Raw genomic sequence first — 22439 nt, forward strand, 5'->3', positions numbered from 1 at the left:
ATTGTAAGCGTTATGCTTATACTGAACAATGAAATTCATGCCTTTACGTTTCAGTCAGAATCATTCTTTTTAATGTTATGAATCGGATGCAATCACAGGGATGGTCGGTGGGTTTTTCCTATTGTTTCATGCCTCTGGTGTTCCCTCAGATGCTCCACTCCAAAGCCATGCAGGTAAGATGAGTGTCTAATTTTTTTTCTATACATGTAAGTGATACCTTCCAACATTTGTTGGGCCTCTGATCTATGAAATTCTATTTATTAAATGCCTGAAAAATAAACTCATTCAGTTATATCAACATTATCATTGATTCGTCTTTACTCTCAGATACTATTTCAAAACGTTGTCTGTTTCTGCCACCTACTGGTGTTGTATTGACTTGGAGTTCTCCTTTTTGAGAGAGGAGCGTTGATGAGGGTTCAGTGTTGGTGCAGGTCTAAATCTAGGATTTCTTCATCTTAAAGGTTTTATAAAATACATGATACTTCACATGCCTTGTACAGTAGGGTTTACAATTATAAGGACACTTAGGACAGCAAAGCTAAAACAGTTGCTCCAGTACTAAACGGAATCACCTTAAGACTTTTTTTTGTGGTTTTAGAAAATCTTTATTGAACAGTATCCAGATCTGATGAAGCTGCATTGGATTTTTGTTGTCTCGTTTTTTTTTTTTTATAAGCAATGTCTGCATATATTGAAAGTCACACTGATATTTCTCAAGAAATGACTAGCTGCAGTGTAAATATCTGAGTGTGTAAGCAACATTTCTGGCCTGGTAAAACCACACAGCCTCGTCTGGAGCTATAGGGTTTATTTTCAATGTAACCTCTAGTAGAGAGATGATCAACAAAAGTGAAGCTTGAGCCAGTAAGGCAGTTAGTGTGGCACAAACACTAGAAGAAGAGGAGAGAGCTGGATACGAGCAACACTTCTACACATAAGAAATCAACACGTTGCATGTTTTTTTTAATCAATACAAATTCCCATATCACTTGCATGAAATTTTTTCCACCCAATATGTTGTGCTGAAAAAACTACAAATCCCACTGTTGCATCCATCAAAGTGCTCTGTGGATGGAAAGTATAGCAGCAACTTAAGTTACGAGAACATTAAATCGACTGAAGAGACAGCACACAATGTGTACAAGTCTGTATAGCAGTCTGAGTTTCCGCTGGTTCTGGGTCAGAAAACAGTCCTAAAGCAACATTTTTTTTAAACAGACATACATATTTCCTTATCACTTGCATGAAATATTTCCCACCCAATATGTTGTGCTCTGTTAGAATTGATCTCCTGGCTTTAATGACTTTGTGCATGGTTACATACGCTCAATGAAAACAACCGAGAATCAATTTAAACAAAAACATTTAATATTAACAACCAAGCTACATTGATATAAAATATGACTTGTCAATAACTCCAGTATAGACTAAAACTAGAAAACAGTCTTGAAATACACAAAACAAATTCATCAGAGTTTAACAATGAAATTACACACAGTATCGATAAAAGGAACGTGTGCATCAATTCAATTAAACATTCCCTGAGAAGTAGTATGGACTTCAGAATAAAAAACACTCTTTTGTAGTAATTGAGGGCCCATTCAGGTTCATTTTTAAATACGCAAAAATTAATCATTCATAAAAACACATGAAAAATAAACTTTTAAAGGGGAAAATGGAGAAATAATGTCGGAATGACTGGTGAAAGATCAATGCACATCCAAGTGGGTGTGGAGAAGATTCGTCCATGCATTTTTAAAAACCTCTCAGACTATGAGTTGCATGAGGATGTATCAGAAAGAATTGGACTGTTGGTATGTATTGAGTAGCTTTGTTTCTGCTCTTTGGTAGCTTGTCACAAAGGCACAGTGGCTGACTACTATCTCATACACATACATAAGAAAATACTACCGCATACTACTCTTGATAAGTATCACCAATTTTTTTAAAAATCACAACGTTTCAGTCTCTCTGAACCGTTGTCAAGTGTGTTCAGAGGGACTGAAAAGTTGTGATTTATCTTTTCAAGTAATACATTTCATACTTTAAAAAATGTGAAAGTCAATGTCTGTCTTATATGCAAATGCAGGCAAGTAACCAGGAGCCTCCAGTATGGAGGAGAGCAGACCAGCAGAGAGCAGGGAGACGGGCTTGCATCATAAAAGTAATAGTTTGTCACTCTCCGCACCTACTTTATGAAATAGTTGGATATGCGAAAACCTTCTTGAAAAGTATAAAATGTAGCCTGCCCAGATGGACAAACAAAGCTTAAGAAGAATGGGATATATAAAAAAAACATATTTTTAAAAAGTGGAGATTTATATATCCTAGAATTTGAGTTCTTCATTAAAGATTTTTTATAATTGATTTAAGGAATTTGTCTAATTGTTCCCCTGGATTCTGTTTTTGCAGCTCACATAGACCAGCCTACAAAGTGCATACCCAGGCATTACCAGACTGGGGACTCCTGCCAAAAGAAAGATAGCAGCATTGATCCACGAAGGGTAAGGTACTGATGCCAGAGCTGGAAACTTCTCCTGTTAAACAAAAAGACCATGTTATTTATCTCCACTGTATGCTTTAATATCAACAATTACTAAAAAAAAAAAAAAAAATTTTTATATGAACACAGATTCATTCAGTGGGCTTGTGAACTCACAGATTCTGGATCCCAGACTAAGTAAGTGAACTCTTCTTGGCCTAGAGTAACCAGGTAGAAAGCTAAAATAACCACAACGATCAGAGGGCTCGTGAACCTCAGTGAAGCCTGCCAGAAGAAGGAGGGTTTATAACCAATCATGAACTCTACGTCTTCATTAAACCTGCCACACAAGAAGGTTTGATTTAGGTTAGAGTACACTCTTTGACTTTTTAGAAAAGTACCTGTCATCTATTTTACAGAGACAACTTGACACACATAGGGGACAGAAATATAGTTAATAATAAAAATACAATAAGCTTATTAAATGATACACCTTCACCTTCCTTCACAAGACAATATCAAATCCTAGGCTACAATTAAGAGATGATTCATTCAAATCTATATTGCTTCATAAAAAAACTAGGCCCCCTGTACAAACATTTGAACGTTGTGTATATAAAAGTGAAACGTTATCTTATAGGTAGATCTCACTTTATGTGCTTTGAAAGCTACTGTTTACAATTAAGACCAAAGATTTGATTCCCCAAGGAAGCGCCGATTAAAGCCATTTTAACTAACTGTACGGTGTTCTAAGTCCTTGTCTCAAGCTGCATTGTTGTGTTAGCAGCACTGATGGTAGCGTTCTTTAGTTTGCTTGTAGCTGCACATTGTATGTAAATTTACATGGAATGACCATATGTGTAAAATGTTGCAAATTTCTGCCTTTAATATTCGGTCTGCTTGTGCTGCTTATTGATAATGCTTGAGCAGCTCAGCAAAAGTTTTGCCACACCACATCACCAGCTGAGATTTGTTTGATGCTTTTGTACTTAATCTCTTTTCTACAAAGTGTACAGAAGGGCAGACTTTTAGAAAGTTGTCTTCCCCTCATTTTAGGTCCACATGACAACTGTTAATCGCCTCCCATAAGGCACTTGTTGTTTTCTGCTTGTAAGTCATCTACTACTAACTGCCAAGCGAAATGGCTAACATGGTTCTTGAGAGAAGTAAAAGGTCAATGTAAGAGTCTTGCTAGACTGAGGACTGAGCATAGTATGAATGTTACGCACACTGAATTATGACAATGTGGGGGGCACCAATGTAATAATATAACTGATAACCAATAATCACAGGCATAGTCTTAGCTATTAAAATACCCAGGGTGCCACATTAACAACAAAGCAAAACCTAAGTGGGGCACCGGTTCAACTCAGTGAATAGAGTTGAAGCAGAAGCTGTAGTCCATTCTGACCCATGACCGGTTTGTATAACATTATTACCCACCAGCTCTCTGCGGACCGTTCCAGTTAGATCTTTACATTTTTAAGAATCTAAGAATCTTTACACCAATAACATTTAATATTTATATCAATAACAGTTGACCTTGAACAAAAGTATTTAGGCAAAAAAAACACACACAAAACAACACCACATTAGACAAAAACAGTATCCTTACTCACCTGTCCATGCCGTAGATGTAAGCAACAGCTATCATCTCAAACAATCCAATAGTCAGAAGTGGAACAGATCCAGCAAAGTTGTCAAAGAGAGTTACCCAATATAGCCCTGAATGCTGAGCAAACAGGAGGGAGATGATGAAGGCGATAAAACATGTTAATCCTGAAACACAGATGAACACGAACTAGTTAAAGTACAAATTCAGAAATCTGGTAACTACTTAAGGTTGCAGAGTCACTGTGGAAAGTATTTTAACTACAATAACTTAATACCAGTTAGTGCTTCTTGTGGCCATTTTTGGGGTAACAATTTCAGGTCTTTCAGTGGGACAACAACCCCCTCAATGTTGCCGAAAAGGCTTGAGACTCCCAAGCAGAAAAGCATGATGAAGAAGAGGACAGACCAAACCGGAGAACCAGGCATCTTGGTGATGGCTTCTGTAAACACAATGAAGGCCAGACCTGTTCCCTCTACTCCCTGGAAAAGCATTTGATGAACAAAATACAGATTATCAATAAATCGATCGATCAATCAATCAACCAACCAATCAATCAATCAATCAATCAATCAATCAATCAATCAATCAATCAATCAATCAATCAATCAATCAATCAACCAATCAATCAATCAATCAATCAATCAATCAATCAATCAACCAAACAACCAATCAATCAATCAATCAATCAATCAATCAATCAATCAATCAATCAATCAAATGTTTTCTCAAGACACTTTACAAAAAGTAGGTAAAAGTTGTTATATTATAAGACCCAACATGAATCCATCATGAGCACTAAGCAACATTTAGCAAAGTTACAGTGGCAAGGAAGAACTTCCTTTTAAGAGGCAGAAACCTTGAACAGAACCAGACTCATGCAAAAACAGCAACGAATAAGATACGAATAATTACAGAGGTCGAAGTTGAGCAGCTCTATTAGATTCACTTTAATATTGAGATTAATGATAATAGATGTATATATATCAATAGTTGTAGCTCTTAGAATAAAGATTAGATGTAATAGCTTTGGAATGTGATAGATATTCATCAATTCGGTCACCTCACTGAGAAGTTTCTGCATGTCACAGGGTTTGATGTCCAATCCAAGAACAGTATCCGGATTGGAGCTGTTGTAATAAGTAAAGGCTGCCTCATAGTTGCTGGTAGTGATGCTGTCTTCAGGAAGGTCAAATGCATTTAATAATGTCAGGATGTTACTGGGGAAAAAAGTATGTCAGGATTCAGAAACATTGCTTTCATCACTCACATGACTGTACCCATTGAACATTCTATGTTCTGTTAAAAGAAAAAGTACAAGAAAGATAGTCAATCTTGGTCCTAGTGTAAGTATAGAAACCTGCCTCCACTCCCTTTTTGGTAAAGCTGGTGCATTTCTCTCTTTTATAATTGTCTCTTTCAAATTTAAGAGACTTTATTCATCCAAAAAAGTCCCTTTAAGCATTTAGTATATAGAAATAATACGGATTAGATTCAGTGAAAGTGTAATTTATAATGAACTTTATGGCGGTATTTTGATGTCAACTTTTTGAACCCCTTAAAGGCAGTGTTGGTAATTTTCTAAAGATACACTTTATAAGATTTTGGTTGAAATTGTATTTAGGTCCTGACAGGCATTAATAATTCATGAGCTCTGAAAAAGGAGGGAAGAAAATCAGTCATCTGTAGCAGTTGTAAGCCTGTAAAAACAAGGTACCGATTTGATGAACCAATCACACCTCCCTGTCTCCCTGCTCGTTCTCTACCCCATGCATGCTCAAAGCATGAGCTGAGGTGGACCAATGGCACTTGTGCATGTAAGTGAGGGGCCAAAAGTGAGGCTTTGGAGGGAGCACAGAGGGGAGGGGGTGGGTGCAGACGGAGAAATTCAGTATGCATATAACCGCTAGGTGCAGTGCAGAGTTGTATGGTGATGAGACCAGAAATGACAACTTTGGAGACACCAGAGAGCCGCTACAACAGTTGCGGAAAGTTTTAAAAGAAGTCCTCAACTACCCCGCGCTATGATGTGTCATTGCTGTTGCATAGCATCCAAAAATGCATGCTAAAATAGCTGGCAACAGATCATCTCTACTTCGTTGTTTTACGCCGTCTGAATTGTGTCGTGCTCTCTCCAGAGGAATCCCCCAGTAACACGTGTTTTACAAAGGCAAGCATATGAACATTTACGTTTATGACGCAGCAAGTTGTCTACGGTTCAAAAGCAAGTATATTTGAGCCCTTACTGTTCAAGAGGACCTGTTTTTATGAAGCATGAGGGGTAAGAAGAAAAATAAGGGGAAAAAAAAGGTTGATCAGTATTGTTGCAAAAATATAGAAACCTGCATATACTTACTTGCTGATACAGTTGTCATATCTCTCGGTGGCTCTGAAGCCAACAATGGTGTAGGTGACTGTGGCAGCATAGACTGAAGTGAAGCCAGTTACACCTGTCAGGATCATTGCGTCTTTCATACAGTTGTTGCTATGACAAGAACAAATGTAAAAGTTCAGGACACAGCATAGCTAAGAATAGTTTATATATTTCATTCAATTCAAGTGATCTAAATAAGAATTTAGCTGCTTAGTATTTTTTTTGATAAGTGTCTCTTACTGAATAGGGTTGTAACTTGAGAACGAGATGAGGCCTCCCCATGCTAAGCTGAAGGCGTAAAACACTTGGGCACCTGCGTTCAGCCAAGTTGTTGGATTTGCCAATTCATTAACCTGCATGGGGAGGTACACATTGTAATGTCTCTGTGTATAAATAGCAGATAAAACATTGTCTTTATTTTTATCATAGCATACATCAGGTGTAAAGAGGTGCTTTATTCCAGTAAAGGCGCCTTTAAGAGTCAGTCCTCGGATCAGGAAGATGGCCAGCACTATGTAAGGCAGGATGGCTGTGACGTACACCGCCTGAGGTCATGAAAGGAAAGAAGATCGCTTAATGATTTTACAGCTGTGATTCAATAATGCAAGTTGTTTGATTGACAGTTTGACAAACCTTGCCTGAGGTGCTGATCCCCCGTATGTAACAGATACAAATGACTGTCCAGGCAGCTAGCAGGCAGACTACGATGGGCCAGTGAATCCCACCAGATTCAACGATAGAGGTCGAACTATTTAGAGTTACTCTGTAAAAGTAGTAATCCGTAGTTGAGCTACGTTGACACTCTGGTACAAAGCCTGTAGGGGCAAATGTTTTCATCATGAATGAAGTTTGGATAGTATGCTGTGCGTAAGTATCCCTGTGATTAATTTCAAATACCTGTCCCATTGTCATTGAGGGGGCACTGGGACCAAGGCAGCGGGCTTTGAAAGGAATTGAAGAGATACCACATGATCCAGGCTATTAAGGTGTTGTAGTACAGTCCAATCAATAACGACACCAGCATGGAGGCTATACCTGTGTATGACAGAATAATTAACAGTTTCACAGTCAGGAGGAGGCAATTATTTATGTTAAGCTTTATGAGGTCTTAATGCTGATAACATTTGAATCTTTGGATCTTTTTTAGTCTCTTTTTACAGATTGATTTTGCTGTCAATGTTGTTTCGTCTTTGCCTTGTGTAAAATGTTCTAGATCCTATTTTGCTTACCTATACCAGTCAAATAGGGATTGATGGCCCTCCAAACTCCCACACTGCCTTTTCTGAGTCGCTGGCCAATGGCAAACTCGAGCAGGAGGAGAGGCATTCCTTCCAGCACCAGAAGGATCAAGTATGGAATCAAAAAAGCACCTGGAAAATGTATGGTTAATAGCCTAATCATACATATACATCGACTCATTATGCCATTAACCAGCCTCGTCTATTATTAAAATGCTTTGCAAGCACTCTAATCTTTAATCTAGGCAGTAAATCTGTCCCACAGGTCAACTCTACCTAATACTAATAAAACCTTGTAATGACCACTTCTTCTGTGCCTGCCTGCCCCTGCTGAATTTGCACTGTGCGCATTTTTCCTAGTAGACCATGCGTTGCAAGATGAAAATGTGTACTCACAGCATGGACATTTGTTCATGTAATATAGCAGTAAGTTCTCCACATCCTAGTTTATTTTAATTGTCTGACCCACAGCTGACCCATTACCCCTTTTAAGTTATTTATTTAAGGCCATTTTTGCCTTTATTGGACAGGACAGCAGAAGAGATACAGGAAATGTTTGGATGAGAGAGTAGGGGATAACATGCAGCAAATGGACTAGGTTGGATTGGAACCCATAGTCCAAAGAGGACTATAGGCTCTGTACATGGAGCGCACAACATAACCACTAGGCTATCGGACACCCCAGTGACTGTGAACCTTGATCTCGAAATTGAAAACAAATGCTCTTTTGGAAGCATGCTATACTTTGCTTCATCCAACACTGGCCCAGTGTCAGCTGTAAGAGGCATTAACATCCCTGTATGATCAATGCATGGTTTCATTTTCTTTTGTAGCTCATGTAGAAGGGTTTGCTTTAATTTTCAGTCTTTTTTATGTAGTAAAAACAGTTTTAAGTTAGTATAAGGTGATTGTGGCAAAAGGGCTTGAACAGTGAGTTGACAATTGTCCAGATTCAGTAGTTCGCCCTAGAACACTATCTCTCTCTGGGTGATTCAGTTTACAGTATGTTAAATGCTTATGACTCACTTGAAACAAAATTCAGGTAATTTCTTGCACAATGGGACAGGTTAGTGAGTAGGTCACTGTTTAGTTATCTAATAACAGTCATGGTCTTTTTTCTACTAATTCTGCAAGGTTCATACAAGTCCCTCCTGGTAGGGCAGTTCAATACCAAAACTACATTATCATTTCTAAAAGGCCATTCAAGAATGAACAGACTTACCTCCTCCATGACTTTGACACAGGTAAGGAAATCGCCAGACATTGCCAATTCCAACGCAAAAGCCCACACAGGTTAGGATGTACTGGGCTTTGTTGTCCCACTTGGGCCTGTCTCCTCCTTCCTCCTTGTCCATTCTCTTCAGATCTTCAAAGGAAGGGATCCTATCATCCAGACCGGGGTTAGGAAGTACAAGTCTCATTGTGCCCCAACAGAATCAGAGATCTTACTCTATTGTTCTTGGAAGTCAAAGTGAGGGCTTATGTGCAGCCGGCAACGTCTTAACAGGTTTATGGTCCTTTTCTTTATCTTGTTCCTTGAGAAGATTAGCCATCGCATACTCCATTCAGTCATTCAGTCATACAATTTATTAAACTTTCAGCATAATAAACAGTGGCTTGATAAAAAGCAACCTCCCCTGAGTGAAGACACAGGGTTTGAATCTTCTGGTCTCGGAGTAATTGACCTTTTGCCCAATTTGAAACCAACTCTTCCATGCAGTTGCCATATTATTGTTTGACCCTGAGTCTGATAATGGGGTAGATAACCACTGCAGTGTACATTGAGGTGCTGTTATTTATGGCTCCTGCTCACATTAGTTGTTAAATAAAATTATGAACAACAGTGATCACATGAAGAGAACTGCTGAATAGAAATCACAGCTGTGGTTGCTATTTGAGTAGACATGTATCTCGAGAACCAGATGAAACCTCCAAAAAGGCCATGGATTAAAAAAAACATCTGTGAACAGTCCAGGTACATCACTCTACTTGCTGTTGACACTTTGAAATTGGTTTTAAGCCTGCTGTGCTTTCTTTCTTTCCGATTTAAATGCCTGACTCTACAAGTAAAAACATTTAAAAAAATTCAAAAGTACATCTCCTTCACTTATGAAAGTCAGTCTGTCATTCAAGCAGCCTGTACAATTCTAGCTATTACTGTGCCATGCAAAGGGTTGGTAATATACTCCGTAACTTTGCCATCATCATCCTGGATCCCACCACCTCCACAGATACAAGGGGGCAACCCAAAATAATAGAATAGAGGAAAAAACAGCAATGAGCAAGCTGATATAACAAGCCACCACTAGTGAATTTTATCTTTTTGCAATATCACGCTGGCCAATAACAAACTCCATCAGCAAGAGAGGCATTCCTTCCAGGACTAGCAGGATCAAGTAGAGAATCATAAATGCACCTGAAAGTTAATTAACAGTAGCATGACATTGTGTCCAAATATGAAAATAAGGGTAAATAAAACATGGATGTTGAACACTGGTTTGAGAAACCATGGTAGTGGATCATGACACAAAGTGTTTTGGTCTATATTGAGAAGAGAAGAGGACCGACCCTTTGGGCACCTTGTGTACCTGGACACATCTCCCCGACAACATACTCTAAAGGATCTCCCTGAGAGGAAGGACATAAACTAGTAGATGGCAGGTCCTGAGATACCAAGCTCAGAGAATGTAGATAGGAGGATTTGGTGGTTCAGTGTTTCAAAGGCAGATGACAAATCTAGCAGCAATAAAGATGAGCTCTTGCCAAACTCAGTTATTCAATCACTGACATGAGTACAGTCTAAGTACTGTCCTTTATATATATATTATCATTTATAGTCCCATTTTCTGAGAATATATTTTTGTAAGACTTAAATGTCTGTAGAGTTCCGATGTTTGAATGATGAGACACTTTGAATAATTTATGTTTCCTTAAAGACCTGTCATGATTTGACTATAGTGGTATGAAAGTCATTATTCATTAATCAAGATACAGATACATCATATACCTGTCAAATGGACGGGTGTACCATGTGTTTGCTTATCAATGTTTTTGTTAATCATTAAATAATAAGTCTGGCAGTTGATCAAGTGCACCAAAGTGGCAAAGTTAAATATGGCCAGAATAAGCTTCACCTAACCTTTATGTTTTTTAAAATAGTTTAAAAATACCTTTTGGTATGACAGCACGTACTGGGCGAACCTAAGGAAGCTACAGGTGATACTCGTTATTCGCTCACAATACAATACAGTAAAGATACTTTCGGTGTGCCACAGAGTTTTGATCAATTTTTCATGGTATGTTCCTGCAACCATGCACACCTGAGAACGTATAGGCTGTACCCTGTTGGCCATTTAGATCTACCTTTTGGTATGTTATGTAGCTATCAAGTCTTAAACATTTGAGCACCTGTTCCATCAGCAAGCTATTGTGTCTGGTTATGACCTTAGTTCCATTCTGTGGTTGTTCAGTCAGTGTGAGCTCTCCCCCTCTTGGCCAATGTGCTACTTAACAGCTTCACCATGTTTAAACAAAGTGTATAGCTAGGTCACACACACACACACACACACACACACACACACACACACACACACACACTCACAAACCATTAATACGTAAAAGAGCTTGTGCAGTTAAATCAGGCCCGCCCAAAGCAAAAGTTGGGCCCCTGAAACTAAGGCCCAGTGAAAGGGCTCTTCCAGATCTGATTTGATTTATTAATGTATGCAAATTAGCACCAGCCCCCAGGCCTCTGCCTCTGCATTGGTGTGTCTGTTTAGCTTTGAAATACTCTGCCTACAAACAGTAGTTGGCATTATACGTGCTACTCATATAGCCAGATGTATGATGCTGTGTATGAGTCCCAGGCTCGGCTGCTTCAGCTCTGCAGAGTCGGACTGCCTCCGTTTTTTTTTTGCCCTTCAGTGATGAGGTCGCTATAGAATCTCACATGTTGGTTCTTGTAGAGGTTGTCTCTGGCAGGACATCATCACAATAATTTTATGTTTATATTTCAGGAATTTCATTATTAAGGTTCTCAATGAGGCTCTGTCATCTTTCCTTGGCCTGACGTGGTGAGCTCTTTCCACCACTATTGGACACAGCAGAGGATCCAGCTCTAGTACCTCCAGTATCCAATTCTCCAAAAACAATTAGGGGTCCAGCCCCTCAGCTCCCTGTGGGAGGTTCACCAACCTCAAGTTGAATCTCGTCTTCATGTAAGTTAGTTTCTCTTCAAGTGCCTTACTTCTCCTGTATGAATTTATTCTATGTAAAGTGTCCATCAGTATATTAACTAATCCCATTCATACACATTCATACGCCACAGAAGAAGCAGCGGGAGCAATTTGGGGTTAAGTTTCTTGCTCAGGGATTTATCCGACATGCAGGAGCTGGAGATCAAACCCTCGACTTTCTGGTTGAGAGGCGACCAACTCTACAACTGTACCACAACCTTATCGTCTCGTAAACTCGGACCTCAGATTATTTATTGCCCTCAGTACTATTCTTTAACCTTTGTGAGCTCCTCTCCATTTTGCACTGCTGCCTCCATGCTAGCCTTCTGCTTCTTGACGTTCAACATGCTGTGTCCCTAAATCTTTTAACTTCGATTGCTTCGTTGTTTTCCCTCTTTCTTTGCCTGTCTTGTCTTCCCAGTAGTTGGCATCTCTGCAACAAACATCATGAAAAACTTTTATTTTTTCCAAATAGGGTCTGCCAAAGTTTTCAGGATTTTTGTCAGGATTCCAATGGAGTAGGCTGAACGTGATTTTCACCTTGCGGACCGTTAGGATTACATTTTAACATTATTTTTAAAAGCAAATGAATCATATTACACAAGTATTCAAAGTATACTTTTGAGAAGTCAAAATACAGAAACATGCATGTCTAATGCACTTCAAGGAAGGATTACAAATTTTCAAAAATAATACTTTGTGCATTTAAGGTACATTTGAATCAGGATAGTTTTTTATTGCCAAGTACATTTACACATACAAGGAATTTCACTTTTTGTTTTGGTGCAAAACATTTAGCAAAGAAATGCAATTAAATGCAATTTAGTGAACTTTTGTACCTGGGAAGAACCCCTGGCATCAGAACATATTAATTTCTCTATTCGTGGTGAGTTACAAAAAGCTTTGCTCTTAATGTCATAGTGGTTTTTTGTTTTTTAGCTAAAATGCTTCAATCCTTTCTAAACGATTTAAATACAACATTAAATTGTGGCTCTGTAGCGCAGAATTATAATTGTGTGAATAACGTGAAAGTTGCCAAAAGGTTATATCTTTGATTGGTTAAGAGAATTAAATGCTTGAATAACACAATAAATATCTGATCTGAAACATGGAAATACAAACCCAATGTCATTAAGTATTTGAAAGAATTTCTAATTCTGACTGAATATAATGTCAATTTGTCAAGATGTTTGCTAGTATGTGATGCACTTAATTAAAGGCTACTATAGGTTTACAGTGAGTTTGAAAAGTTAAGAAAAGTTGGTAAACCTTTTGTATTTAATTATTAGTCTTTTTGAAGTAAACAAAGACCAATCTACATAAGGCGTATGCAGGCACTGTAAGACTTGGGATTCCTGCCAAAATGAAGATGATCAAATTTATCCATGAAGGGTACGGTACTGATGCCAGGGATGGAAACTGGTCCTGTAAAGCACAAAACATGTTAAGTGTGTTCATATGCACTCACTGTCCAACATTTGCAGAGGTAGAAAAAGAAGAACAACATATACATATGAATGTCTAGCATTCCATATTATTAGATCGGAATTCAAAATGATATGATAGCTGATCATGGAGCTTGTGTACTTACAGATTTTGGATCCCAGACTAAGTAGGTGAGCTCTTCTTGACTTTGGGTAACCAAATAGAAAACTAAAATAACCAGAACGACTAGAGGACTAGTGAATCTCCATGAAACCTGCCAGAAGATGGAGGGCTTGTATCCTATCATGAACTTCATGTCCTCATTGAACCTGCCACACAAGAGTGTTTTCATTAGAGTACATTTCATGTCTTGAGTAAAGTTTGAGTTTACCAAGATAATGTATCAGTGAATCTTTGTAGCAAATTGCCTTAGAAATTATTATCCAAGCTAAGATATCTATTTATGAAATTGGGTTATTTACTCATTAGAGAAGGTAAAAGAATGCTCTGTATTGCAAAAGACTCAGTTTATAGTTTGTGGCATGTTGATGGCATCAATGTGCAAAATATATTAGTATCACTGAGAACTCGTTCTATTACTCTGCGGTTAAAAAACATGTATTACAGTTTTTAAGAAAATCCAGTTTGAAAGGGTGATCCATAAACAGCAGAGATGTGGACTAAAGAACCAAAACAATATGTGTAAAGGCACTAAGAAGGTCCATGAAGCCTAGTGAAAAGTAGGATGATAACTGATGATCACGGCCATCCAATACTGGTTTACTACCTTGTCCCTTGTGTACATCGACTGATTGTGTACAGAGATTTCTTCAGATTTCTCTTTTTTTATTTTTTATACTTTATTTTTCGTTTTTGTTTTACAAGAAACACAGAACAAGTGAGGACTAGGGCAAGACAGTATGAATAAGATCAAATACAAGAATGTAAAAGGCACAGTACATTATGGATGTAACATTCTAATGAAAAAAGATATATTTACGAGTCTTCATCTTTGTATAAATCCCATTTTCTCCAATATTCTTCTCCCTTCTCCTTTTGAAGTCGCAGGACAAAAGTCATTTTTTCCATAAAGCTAATGGAATTCACAATGTTCCTCTAGAGTCTCATGGTAGGAGGGTTCCTCTGAAGCCAACAATTAGTCATCACTTTTTTACTTGCCACCATAAGAATCTATAAAAGTTATATGTCCTTTTTGTCCTTCAGGAAATTCTCTGAATCTTTGATGATATTTTTAATTGTAGACAATGAAATCCACTGATTCCTTCCAATTTTACATTGAGAAACACTTTTCTTCAATCGTCGCACTATTTTCCCAATTCTGTCACTAAGTGGTGTATCATTCCCATTCTTACTTAGACTCTGGGTTGTTCGTTCTATACGCAATCATGTTACTAACCAGTTAACCTAATTAATCTTGAGCTAGGTGTTTTCTTTAAGCACTTCAAAACTTTTCCAGTCTTTTGTTGCCACTTTCCAAACTTTTTTAAAAGGTGTTGCTGGCATAAATGGGCAGATGTTTTTTCCCAAGACATATCTAATATCTCAGTTTTAACATTTGATATGTTGTCTTTGTGTTTTTTTTTCTTTCAAATAAATATGAAATATATGTTTAAATGTTTAGAAAGTCACCACATTATGTTCACTATTACACAAAAACAACAACTGTTTTGGAAATGGGGTGTTTGTACAAATGATTATTTGCATCTGCTAAGATCAATCTTGAAATAGTCTGTTATATCATTCCATACAATGTTAAGAAAATACATGAGCTTTACGCACCTGTCAATGCCATAGATGTAAACAACAGCTATCATCTCAAAAAACCCAATGGTGAGAAGTGGAACAGATCCAGCAAAGTTGTCAAAGAGAGTTACCCAATAAATCCCAGAATGCTGCGCAAACAGGAGGGAGATGATGAAGGCTATAAAACATGTAACTCCTGAAACACACATGCACAAATACATGACCATTTATTTTGAAAATTGATTTACCCGGGGTTTTTATTTTCAATGTGTTGCTTGCTTTTAAAGAAAATACCTGTTATTGCTTCTTGGGGCCATTTTTTGGGCAACATTTTCAGATCTTTCAGTGGGACAACCACTCCCTCTATGTTGCCAAAAAGGGTTGAGATTCCCAAGCAAAAAAGCATGACGAAGAAGAGGACAGACCAGGCTGGGGAACCTGGCATCTCCATTATTGCTTCTGTGAACACAATGAAGGCCAGACCTGTTCCCTCCACTCCCTAAAAAACACAAACACTAGTTACAGTTAAGAGTACAGGGCTGTTTTCACATTATGCCCTCCTGACAATATCAAGACAAATTCAGGAGGACTGAAATTCTCCTGACCTGACTGTCCACATAATGCACCTCACAGCAGGAGACAATCCCTGTCAGACGGGGGCGCGTGGCGTCTCCAGAGGAAAAACGTGATGTTATAAAAAATGACGCGTAAGTGGCAAACGAAGCAACTGCTATACCACACTATAGTTAGAATATGTGCCTTCATATCAATGCTATGTGTAGTTCAACGGAATCACAATGTCAACATAAGTGCGGAGAAGAACACACTGTACTGGCAAACAGAAAACATAATGCAGCTGTTTAATTACCTGCACAGGGATTGTAGCTGTCTCGTGCATACAGTCTGCACTGTGCACCTGTCACAGGATATAAACATCACCACCCTCTCCTATTCGCTCGAAGTGAATTCCCCGGATAATATCCTGCTGCGTTCTCACATCTGCTCACTCGGACATTCGGAAAAAATACATAGGGGGCCGCTGTCAGGAGAAACTCCGGGGTTAAGTCAGAGGGAATAAATCAGCTGTTTGCGGTCACACGTACAGCTCCGAGAGTTTTTAACATGACTTTTTCTGCAAGTGTGAAAGGCTTTAAAACAGACACAATGCAGATAAGCAGTGATCATTTGGGAATTAGAAAAGATATCAACATAGCCACCTCACTGAGAAGTTTCTGCATGTCACAGGGTTTGATGCCCAATCCAAAAACAATATCAGGATTGGAGCTGTTGAGATGGTGAAAAGCTGCCTCATAGTTGCTGGTGGTGATGCTGTCTTCAGGAAGGTCAAATGCATTTAGTAATGTCAGGATGTTACTGGGGAGATAACATGTCAGTAACACGTTTTAGGAAACACACATACCTCTGAAGAATTTGAAGTTACATTAGAAAATAAAGTAAACACTTTCATTTTAAATAATATTCTTATGAGGAGCATTATCATTTTTTTGCTGTTGGACCTAACATTTTATTTATTCTTCGGTTGCAGACCTTTCATCTGAAATCCCTTCAAAATGCAAAATACTGTTGAATATGACATGTTTTTTTTTTTGCTAAATATATCAAAACAGACATCCACTTACTCACTGATACAGCTGTCATAGTTCTCTGTGGCTCTGAAGCCAATGACTGTGTAGGTGACGACCGCAGAAAAGATTGACGTGAAGCCAGTTATGGCCGTCAGGATCATAGCATCCTGCATGCAGTTGTTACTTGGGAAAAGAGATGAAAAACAGAATTTAGACAAAGCCCAGTGCTGAGAATAGCATCATAGTTTTGGCATAGAGGTGTGCTGAACAACACTTTAAGTGCTACATGGTTATTAAACACAACAGGGTTTTTAAAATGATCTCTTACTGAATAGGGTTGTAACTTGAGAACGAGATGAGGCCTCCCCATGCTAAGCTGAAGGCGTAAAACACTTGGGCACCTGCATCCAGCCAAGTTGTTGGTTTCGTCAACTCATTGATCTGAAAAGAGTGAAGCAGACATTGTGATGTGTCTTTGCATATGAGATGAATTCATGGAATGGTTTATCCCGAAGAGTTTAAAACCACACATCTGGGGTGAAAAGGTATATTATTCCACTCAGGGCTCCTTTAAGAGTCAGTCCTCGGATCAGGAAGATGGTCAGCACTATGTAAGGCAGGATGGCTGTGACGTACACCGCCTGAGGTCGTGACAAGAAAAGGAAATCATTAAAATATAATGATGGTGATTCAATAATGCAAGTTTTGATTGACAGTTTGACAAACCTTGCCTGAGGTGCTGATCCCCCGTATGTAACAGATACAAATGACTGTCCAGGCAGCTAGCAGGCAGACTACGATGGGCCAGTGAATCCCACCAGATTCAGCTATAGAGGTCGAACTATTTAGAGTTACTCTGTAAAAGTAGTAATCCATGGTTGAGCTCCTCTGACATTCTGGTACAAAGCCTGTAGGGGCAATAAAACATTTTTCTGCAAATGTTTTCATCATGAATGAAGTTTGTGTTCACACGTTTCAGTGTGATCAATTTGAAATACCTGTCCCATTGTCATTGAGGGGGCACTGGGACCAGGGCAGCGGGTTTTGAAAGGAATTGAAGAGATACCACATGATCCAGGCTATTAAGGTGTTGTAGTACAGTCCAATCAATAACGACACCAGCATAGAACCTATTCCTGAGTAAAGCAGAATCATTAACTGATTTCCCACTCAAACGTATTAAAATATATTCTTCCATTTTCATATATTCATTACTTATAAAAAAACATGTTCTAGCCTTGTATACTTACCTATACCAGTTAAATAAGGGTTGATAGACCTCCAAACTCCCACGCTTCCTTTCCTGAGACGCTGGCCGATTGCAAACTCCAGCAACAGGAGAGGCATTCCCTCCAACACCAACAGGATCAAGTATAGAATAATAAATGCGCCTGAAAAATGTACAATTGGTGGAATTAATCAGCATCCCCCAACAAAAATAGAGCATGGATTATGAATATTATGTGTGTAGTTTGGGCTGTAATGTACTCCCTGCCTGTAAACAATGCCGTTTTTATTAACCCTGTGATGACAACCCCTACTGCTCGGCCTGCGCCTGCTGTGATTCCCTCCAGCTGATAGTCTATGTGCCTAAAGGGGTGCTTCGTTTGTTCTGAAATGTATGATCCTCTTTGTTTAAAGACTACATTTCTGCTAAACTTGAATCTTTCTGCTATCCATGCATCCCATTACCTTAAACAAAATGAAAAAATAATTGTAATAGTTTTAGTCTTCTTCCTACTCAAAGCACTTTTGCACCGCATTTTCCAAAAAATCACTGATTTGAACAAATTCAACTGTTGTTTAACACCAGTCTGAACTATGGGGTGTTAAATGCACAGTATTTTATTTTATTTTTATTTTTATTTTTATTTTTATTTTTATTTTTATTTTTATTTTTATTTTTATTTTTATTTTTATTTTTATTTTTATTTTTATTTTTTTTTTTTTTTATTTAACCCGGAAAAGTCTCATCCAGTCTCACTCTTTAACAAGAGTGTCCTGGCCAAGACAGGCAGCAGCAAAATATACAGGGTTTCAGAAGGGCTTTCAAAAAGGGCAATACATCTACAGTCAGATATGCCTGCCTCCAGATCTTTAAGAATACTTTTAAAAACCTCCAAGAAAACCAGCCTCTGAGCAGCGCCATGGCCCAGCCCCGACATAAAAGTCTTTTTTGGCATTAAATTAAAAGCAAGACTTGTTTCTAAAATAACTTTTAACTTTTTTTTTCCAATTGCTGAATGTGAGGCTTAAAAAAGAGAGAATCGCCAATCTAAAATCCCAGCTATCTGTATCGAGATACAGACTCATCATATTTAACATTTTTGAAAACAAAATATAAAGGGTAGTCCTGGGTACAAAAACTTTTTTTTAACCAACATACAAGGAACACAGTTTGATCATAAGTTGTCTCTACTGTTTTCACTTGAGCTTACCTCCTCCATGACTTTGACACAAGTAAGGGAATCTCCAAACATTGCCGATCCCGATGCAGAAGCCCACACAAGTTAGGATGTACTGGGCTTTGTTGTCCCACTTGGGCCGGTCACCAGCCTCCTCCTCTGTTCTCTCTAGATCCTTATAGGAAGGGATCCTATTATCGAGTCCTGGGTTGGCAAGAACAAAACGCATGGTGCACCAAATATCTCACAGCTGTTACTTCATGAACTGAAGGGAGGGAAGTGTTGTACATGACTAGGTTAAATCAAATTTATGATCTTTTCCATTTCCTGGGGAATTCAGATTAAACATTAAACACAGTGACAGTAGGATGGTAGTTAAAACTGTCCAGTGATTACACTTTACTGTCCCCTGTATTTTTCCATCATTGAATTTAGTTAAATTAATTAAAATTATGTTAAAAAAATAGTGATCCTACAAATACATTTAACGACCCTAAAAAGTTTAGTTAAAAACTATGAAAGTAATAGCGAATAAATTGTCAAAACCACCACACATGTTAAGCTTGTTCGTGTATGTCTTTCTTGAAGACATGAACTTATCATGTGTTGGCTGCTTTTATAGCTTTTTTTTGGTGTTTTATTGACGTGTAAAAGTCTGGAAGCTCATAAAGTTCACAATATGGCCAAGAGGCAGAGTTCAGTTTGGTTAAAACATCATTTTTTGGTAGTTATTTGCATTTTTTGAACTTAATTTTAGGTCCACATGCAACCTAATTTTATCATGCATCATGTATTGAAACTACAGCCTCCTGATCATCCATCCCCAATTTCATTTGTTTATCCTCATAATGGCAAAATAGTTCAACCGAAAAATCTATTCTTCAGTAAATGGCAAACTACCACAGTATATCAATTGAACAATCATTCTTTGTTTGTATAACAATATGGCACAAGTACTTTGTTTTTATTTCAAATGTTATCTCAAGACACTTGACAAAAAGAGCAGGTCTACACTTTACTCTTTAATATATTATTTATAAAGGCCCTGCATAAATCCACAATGAGCACAGCATTTTGCAACATTTAGCAAAGTAACAGTGACAAGGAAAAACTTCATTTAAACATGCAGAAACCTCAAGAAATACCAGACTCATGTAGAACAGTCATTTAATAACGATAATAATTGCTTGACTTTATATACCGCCTTACAAGGACCCAACTATGTTTTACATTAGAAAACAAACAAAGACACCACAATTAACCAAGTCCATAACCTGAGTTGAACAGGTGGGTTTTAAAGAGTTTTTTGAAAATGTCATAGGATGTAGCATTGTGGGTATGTATCTTACTTCAAAATAAAATAAAGAAAAGGAAATACAGGCATGTTGCCTAACTCGCTAACAGAAAAACAGGAGAAAAGATTAATCAAAAGAAATGGCTCCTCTCCCCTACAACAGAATCAGGACAGAACAACATAAACAAAATCTCAACACACAAAGTTTCTCTCTTTCAAAAACCAAACAAGACTATTTTTGGAGGTGAGAAGGGCAGGGTTCAGCTTCTGCAGCCCCCTCAGTCAACGCTTTACAATCACCTGCAGCACAGCACAGATATAGATGCACAACTGAAAAAAGAGCACAATGCCCCACAAAGGCTAACTGAATAATAAAACACACTTTATGTAGCCTACATAAACAGCATTCACTGTTATAAGTGTTTCTGAACATGGTGGTGCGTTTTGTGCGCTTACTAGGCAGGGAAACAGGAACAGTAAAGTGGATGGTGTGATGGTCAGACACAGCTAGGTCCAGGCACTGCAGATTGGGAGTGGGTTGTTTCTGCGGAGGACACCAAATCCAGTGTGTGACCTTTGATGTGGCTGTGACCTTGAACATGCTGTGTAATGTTCAAACAGTCCAGTGGTAAAAGGAATTCAGTTGAAAAATTGCTACTCTTGGAGTCCATGTAAATATTGAATTCACCTAGCAGGAGTGTAGGGAGGTGGAGCAACAAAGGTGAGTAGCACAGATAGTTCTGACATTAGGGAAGCAGAGGCTTTTGGGAAACGGTTGGGACCACTTGGAGGTGTGTTGACCCAGCAAGTTTGTTTGCAACCTACTCATTATGAAGTGAAACTTGGAAGTTCTTTAACCAGGATGTCTGCTTGATGAATCATGGTCAGCCCAACACCAAGACCCTTGAAGCAATGTTGTAATAGTTGACATTTGTGTTTACCTTTTCTATGGTTGCATTGATATAAGGTTTTCATTTATGTTCTTTTTGGTACAATATTTATACATTATTGTTCATAATTTTATTTAGTACAATTTATGATGCTTTTATTTTGAAGTTGCTTTCGAACCAACGTTAGCCTGCCTTGCAAGAATTAGATTCACAACAGCAAGTGTGGACAACAGTAAGCATGGGCTCTAATGTTCCGATTAAAGTTCATGATGCATGCTGTCTTGAAGCATGCAGAACTTTATGTTTGTGTGCCACTGTTTCTCACATGTCCAGTTCCTCTCGAGTCCGACTCGAGTCCAAGTCATATGACTCGAGTCCACAAATGCATCAAAGATTCCCGGGGCAGTCCCGGTTGCAGATACATATTTATACTTTCACAGGGTGTAGGTATTTTGCATATACATGAGTGATACATCGTCATTGGTTTCAGCTTGCCCTAGTGACTACGCCTTCTGCTAGTTTGCCTGGTGATTTATCTATGCACCAACAGAAACTCCTTTGTCAGGAGGGCACTGATTAAGGGTCATGCTGTACCCAGATCCTGAGGAGTGTTCCTGTTGGAGATACAGACCAAGGCCATGCAGAGAAACAGTTTCCAATTGCTAAATGACGCACGATCATCCTAATCTTTTAAGGTCAAACGAAGGCAACAGACAGATAGTATTTTTCCACTACTCGTCCAGACTTTCTTTCAACTCCAAAGCCATTTTTTTTGTATTTGGATAGAAAGCAACCGCAACACAAGGAAAGGTAGTTGCTGTTTGGGAAGTCCCACTTGACGGAATGGATTTCACTACTAATAGCGGGATTTGTTGTTGTATCATTTGAAACCAAGACATTTTCTGTACATTTTTTTAACATGATGTGTAGAAATAGGAAAAATAATGATTCAGAGAGAAAAAAGACTTCAACAGTAAATAAAAAAATAAAAAAGGGGATTGCTGTAAACATTATTTTATCTTGTCTTTTAAACTAGAAAGGTTTCAAACAAATAAAACAATTCATATTATCAGGCTGGAGTGTTTTGAGAAATAAGTATCTAAATACAGCAGCATAAAAAAGCACAATACC

The 22439-nt window shown here is 38.2% G+C and overlaps 2 protein-coding genes across 4 annotated transcripts; both read right to left on the minus strand.

Annotated features, from left to right (window-relative positions):
• Positions 1–949: 949 nt before the first annotated feature.
• LOC110006259 (sodium-dependent neutral amino acid transporter B(0)AT1-like) lies at positions 950–9216 on the minus strand. Of its 3 annotated transcripts, XM_020661434.3 has the most exons (12): positions 8932–9200; positions 7701–7841; positions 7369–7506; positions 7105–7286; positions 6906–7016; positions 6712–6824; positions 6454–6582; positions 5161–5317; positions 4375–4579; positions 4105–4264; positions 2663–2825; positions 950–2540 (listed from the first exon to the last, which is right to left on the minus strand). In XM_020661434.3, exons 1-12 carry the CDS (start codon positions 9128–9130, stop codon positions 2385–2387), a joined length of 1854 nt encoding a protein of 617 aa, XP_020517090.1. In that variant the 5' UTR covers positions 9131–9200; the 3' UTR covers positions 950–2384. The 3 variants fall into 3 exon arrangements, with proteins under 3 accessions (XP_020517090.1, XP_065804293.1, XP_065804294.1); XM_065948221.1 differs by having other exon boundaries at positions 6712–7016; positions 8932–9207; XM_065948222.1 differs by lacking the exon at positions 2663–2825 and having other exon boundaries at positions 6712–7016; positions 8932–9216.
• Positions 9217–12655: 3439 nt separating this feature from the next.
• LOC109990875 (sodium-dependent neutral amino acid transporter B(0)AT1-like) lies at positions 12656–19409 on the minus strand. The gene is made up of 12 exons (XM_020643134.3): positions 19158–19409; positions 17970–18110; positions 17718–17855; positions 17446–17627; positions 17250–17360; positions 17048–17160; positions 16774–16902; positions 16351–16507; positions 15428–15632; positions 15170–15329; positions 13536–13698; positions 12656–13369 (listed from the first exon to the last, which is right to left on the minus strand). Exons 1-12 carry the CDS (start codon positions 19351–19353, stop codon positions 13223–13225), a joined length of 1842 nt encoding a protein of 613 aa, XP_020498790.2. The 5' UTR covers positions 19354–19409; the 3' UTR covers positions 12656–13222.
• Positions 19410–22439: the final 3030 nt, after the last annotated feature.

Source organism: Labrus bergylta, chromosome 19, assembly GCF_963930695.1.
Source record: "Labrus bergylta chromosome 19, fLabBer1.1, whole genome shotgun sequence".
Classification (NCBI taxonomy): Eukaryota; Metazoa; Chordata; class Actinopteri; order Labriformes; family Labridae; genus Labrus; species Labrus bergylta.

Excerpts from the sequence above, each read along its gene's own strand:
- LOC110006259 (XM_065948221.1), bottom strand. The coding sequence starts at position 9,130 with ATGAGACTTGTACTTCCTAACCCCGGTCTGGATGATAGGATCCCTTCC. Across the intron at positions 7,287-7,368 it reads CCTCAATGACAATGGGACAG|GCTTTGTACCAGAGTGTCAA; the intron begins GTATTTGAAATT and ends TTGCCCCTACAG. Across the intron at positions 2,826-4,104 it reads TACATCTACGGCATGGACAG|GTTTAATGAAGACGTAGAGT; the intron begins GTGAGTAAGGAT and ends CTTGTGTGGCAG.
- LOC109990875 (XM_020643134.3), bottom strand. The coding sequence starts at position 19,353 with ATGCGTTTTGTTCTTGCCAACCCAGGACTCGATAATAGGATCCCTTCC. Across the intron at positions 17,628-17,717 it reads CCTCAATGACAATGGGACAG|GCTTTGTACCAGAATGTCAG; the intron begins GTATTTCAAATT and ends TTGCCCCTACAG. Across the intron at positions 13,370-13,535 it reads TAGTCTGGGATCCAAAATCT|GACCAGTTTCCATCCCTGGC; the intron begins GTAAGTACACAA and ends TGTGCTTTACAG.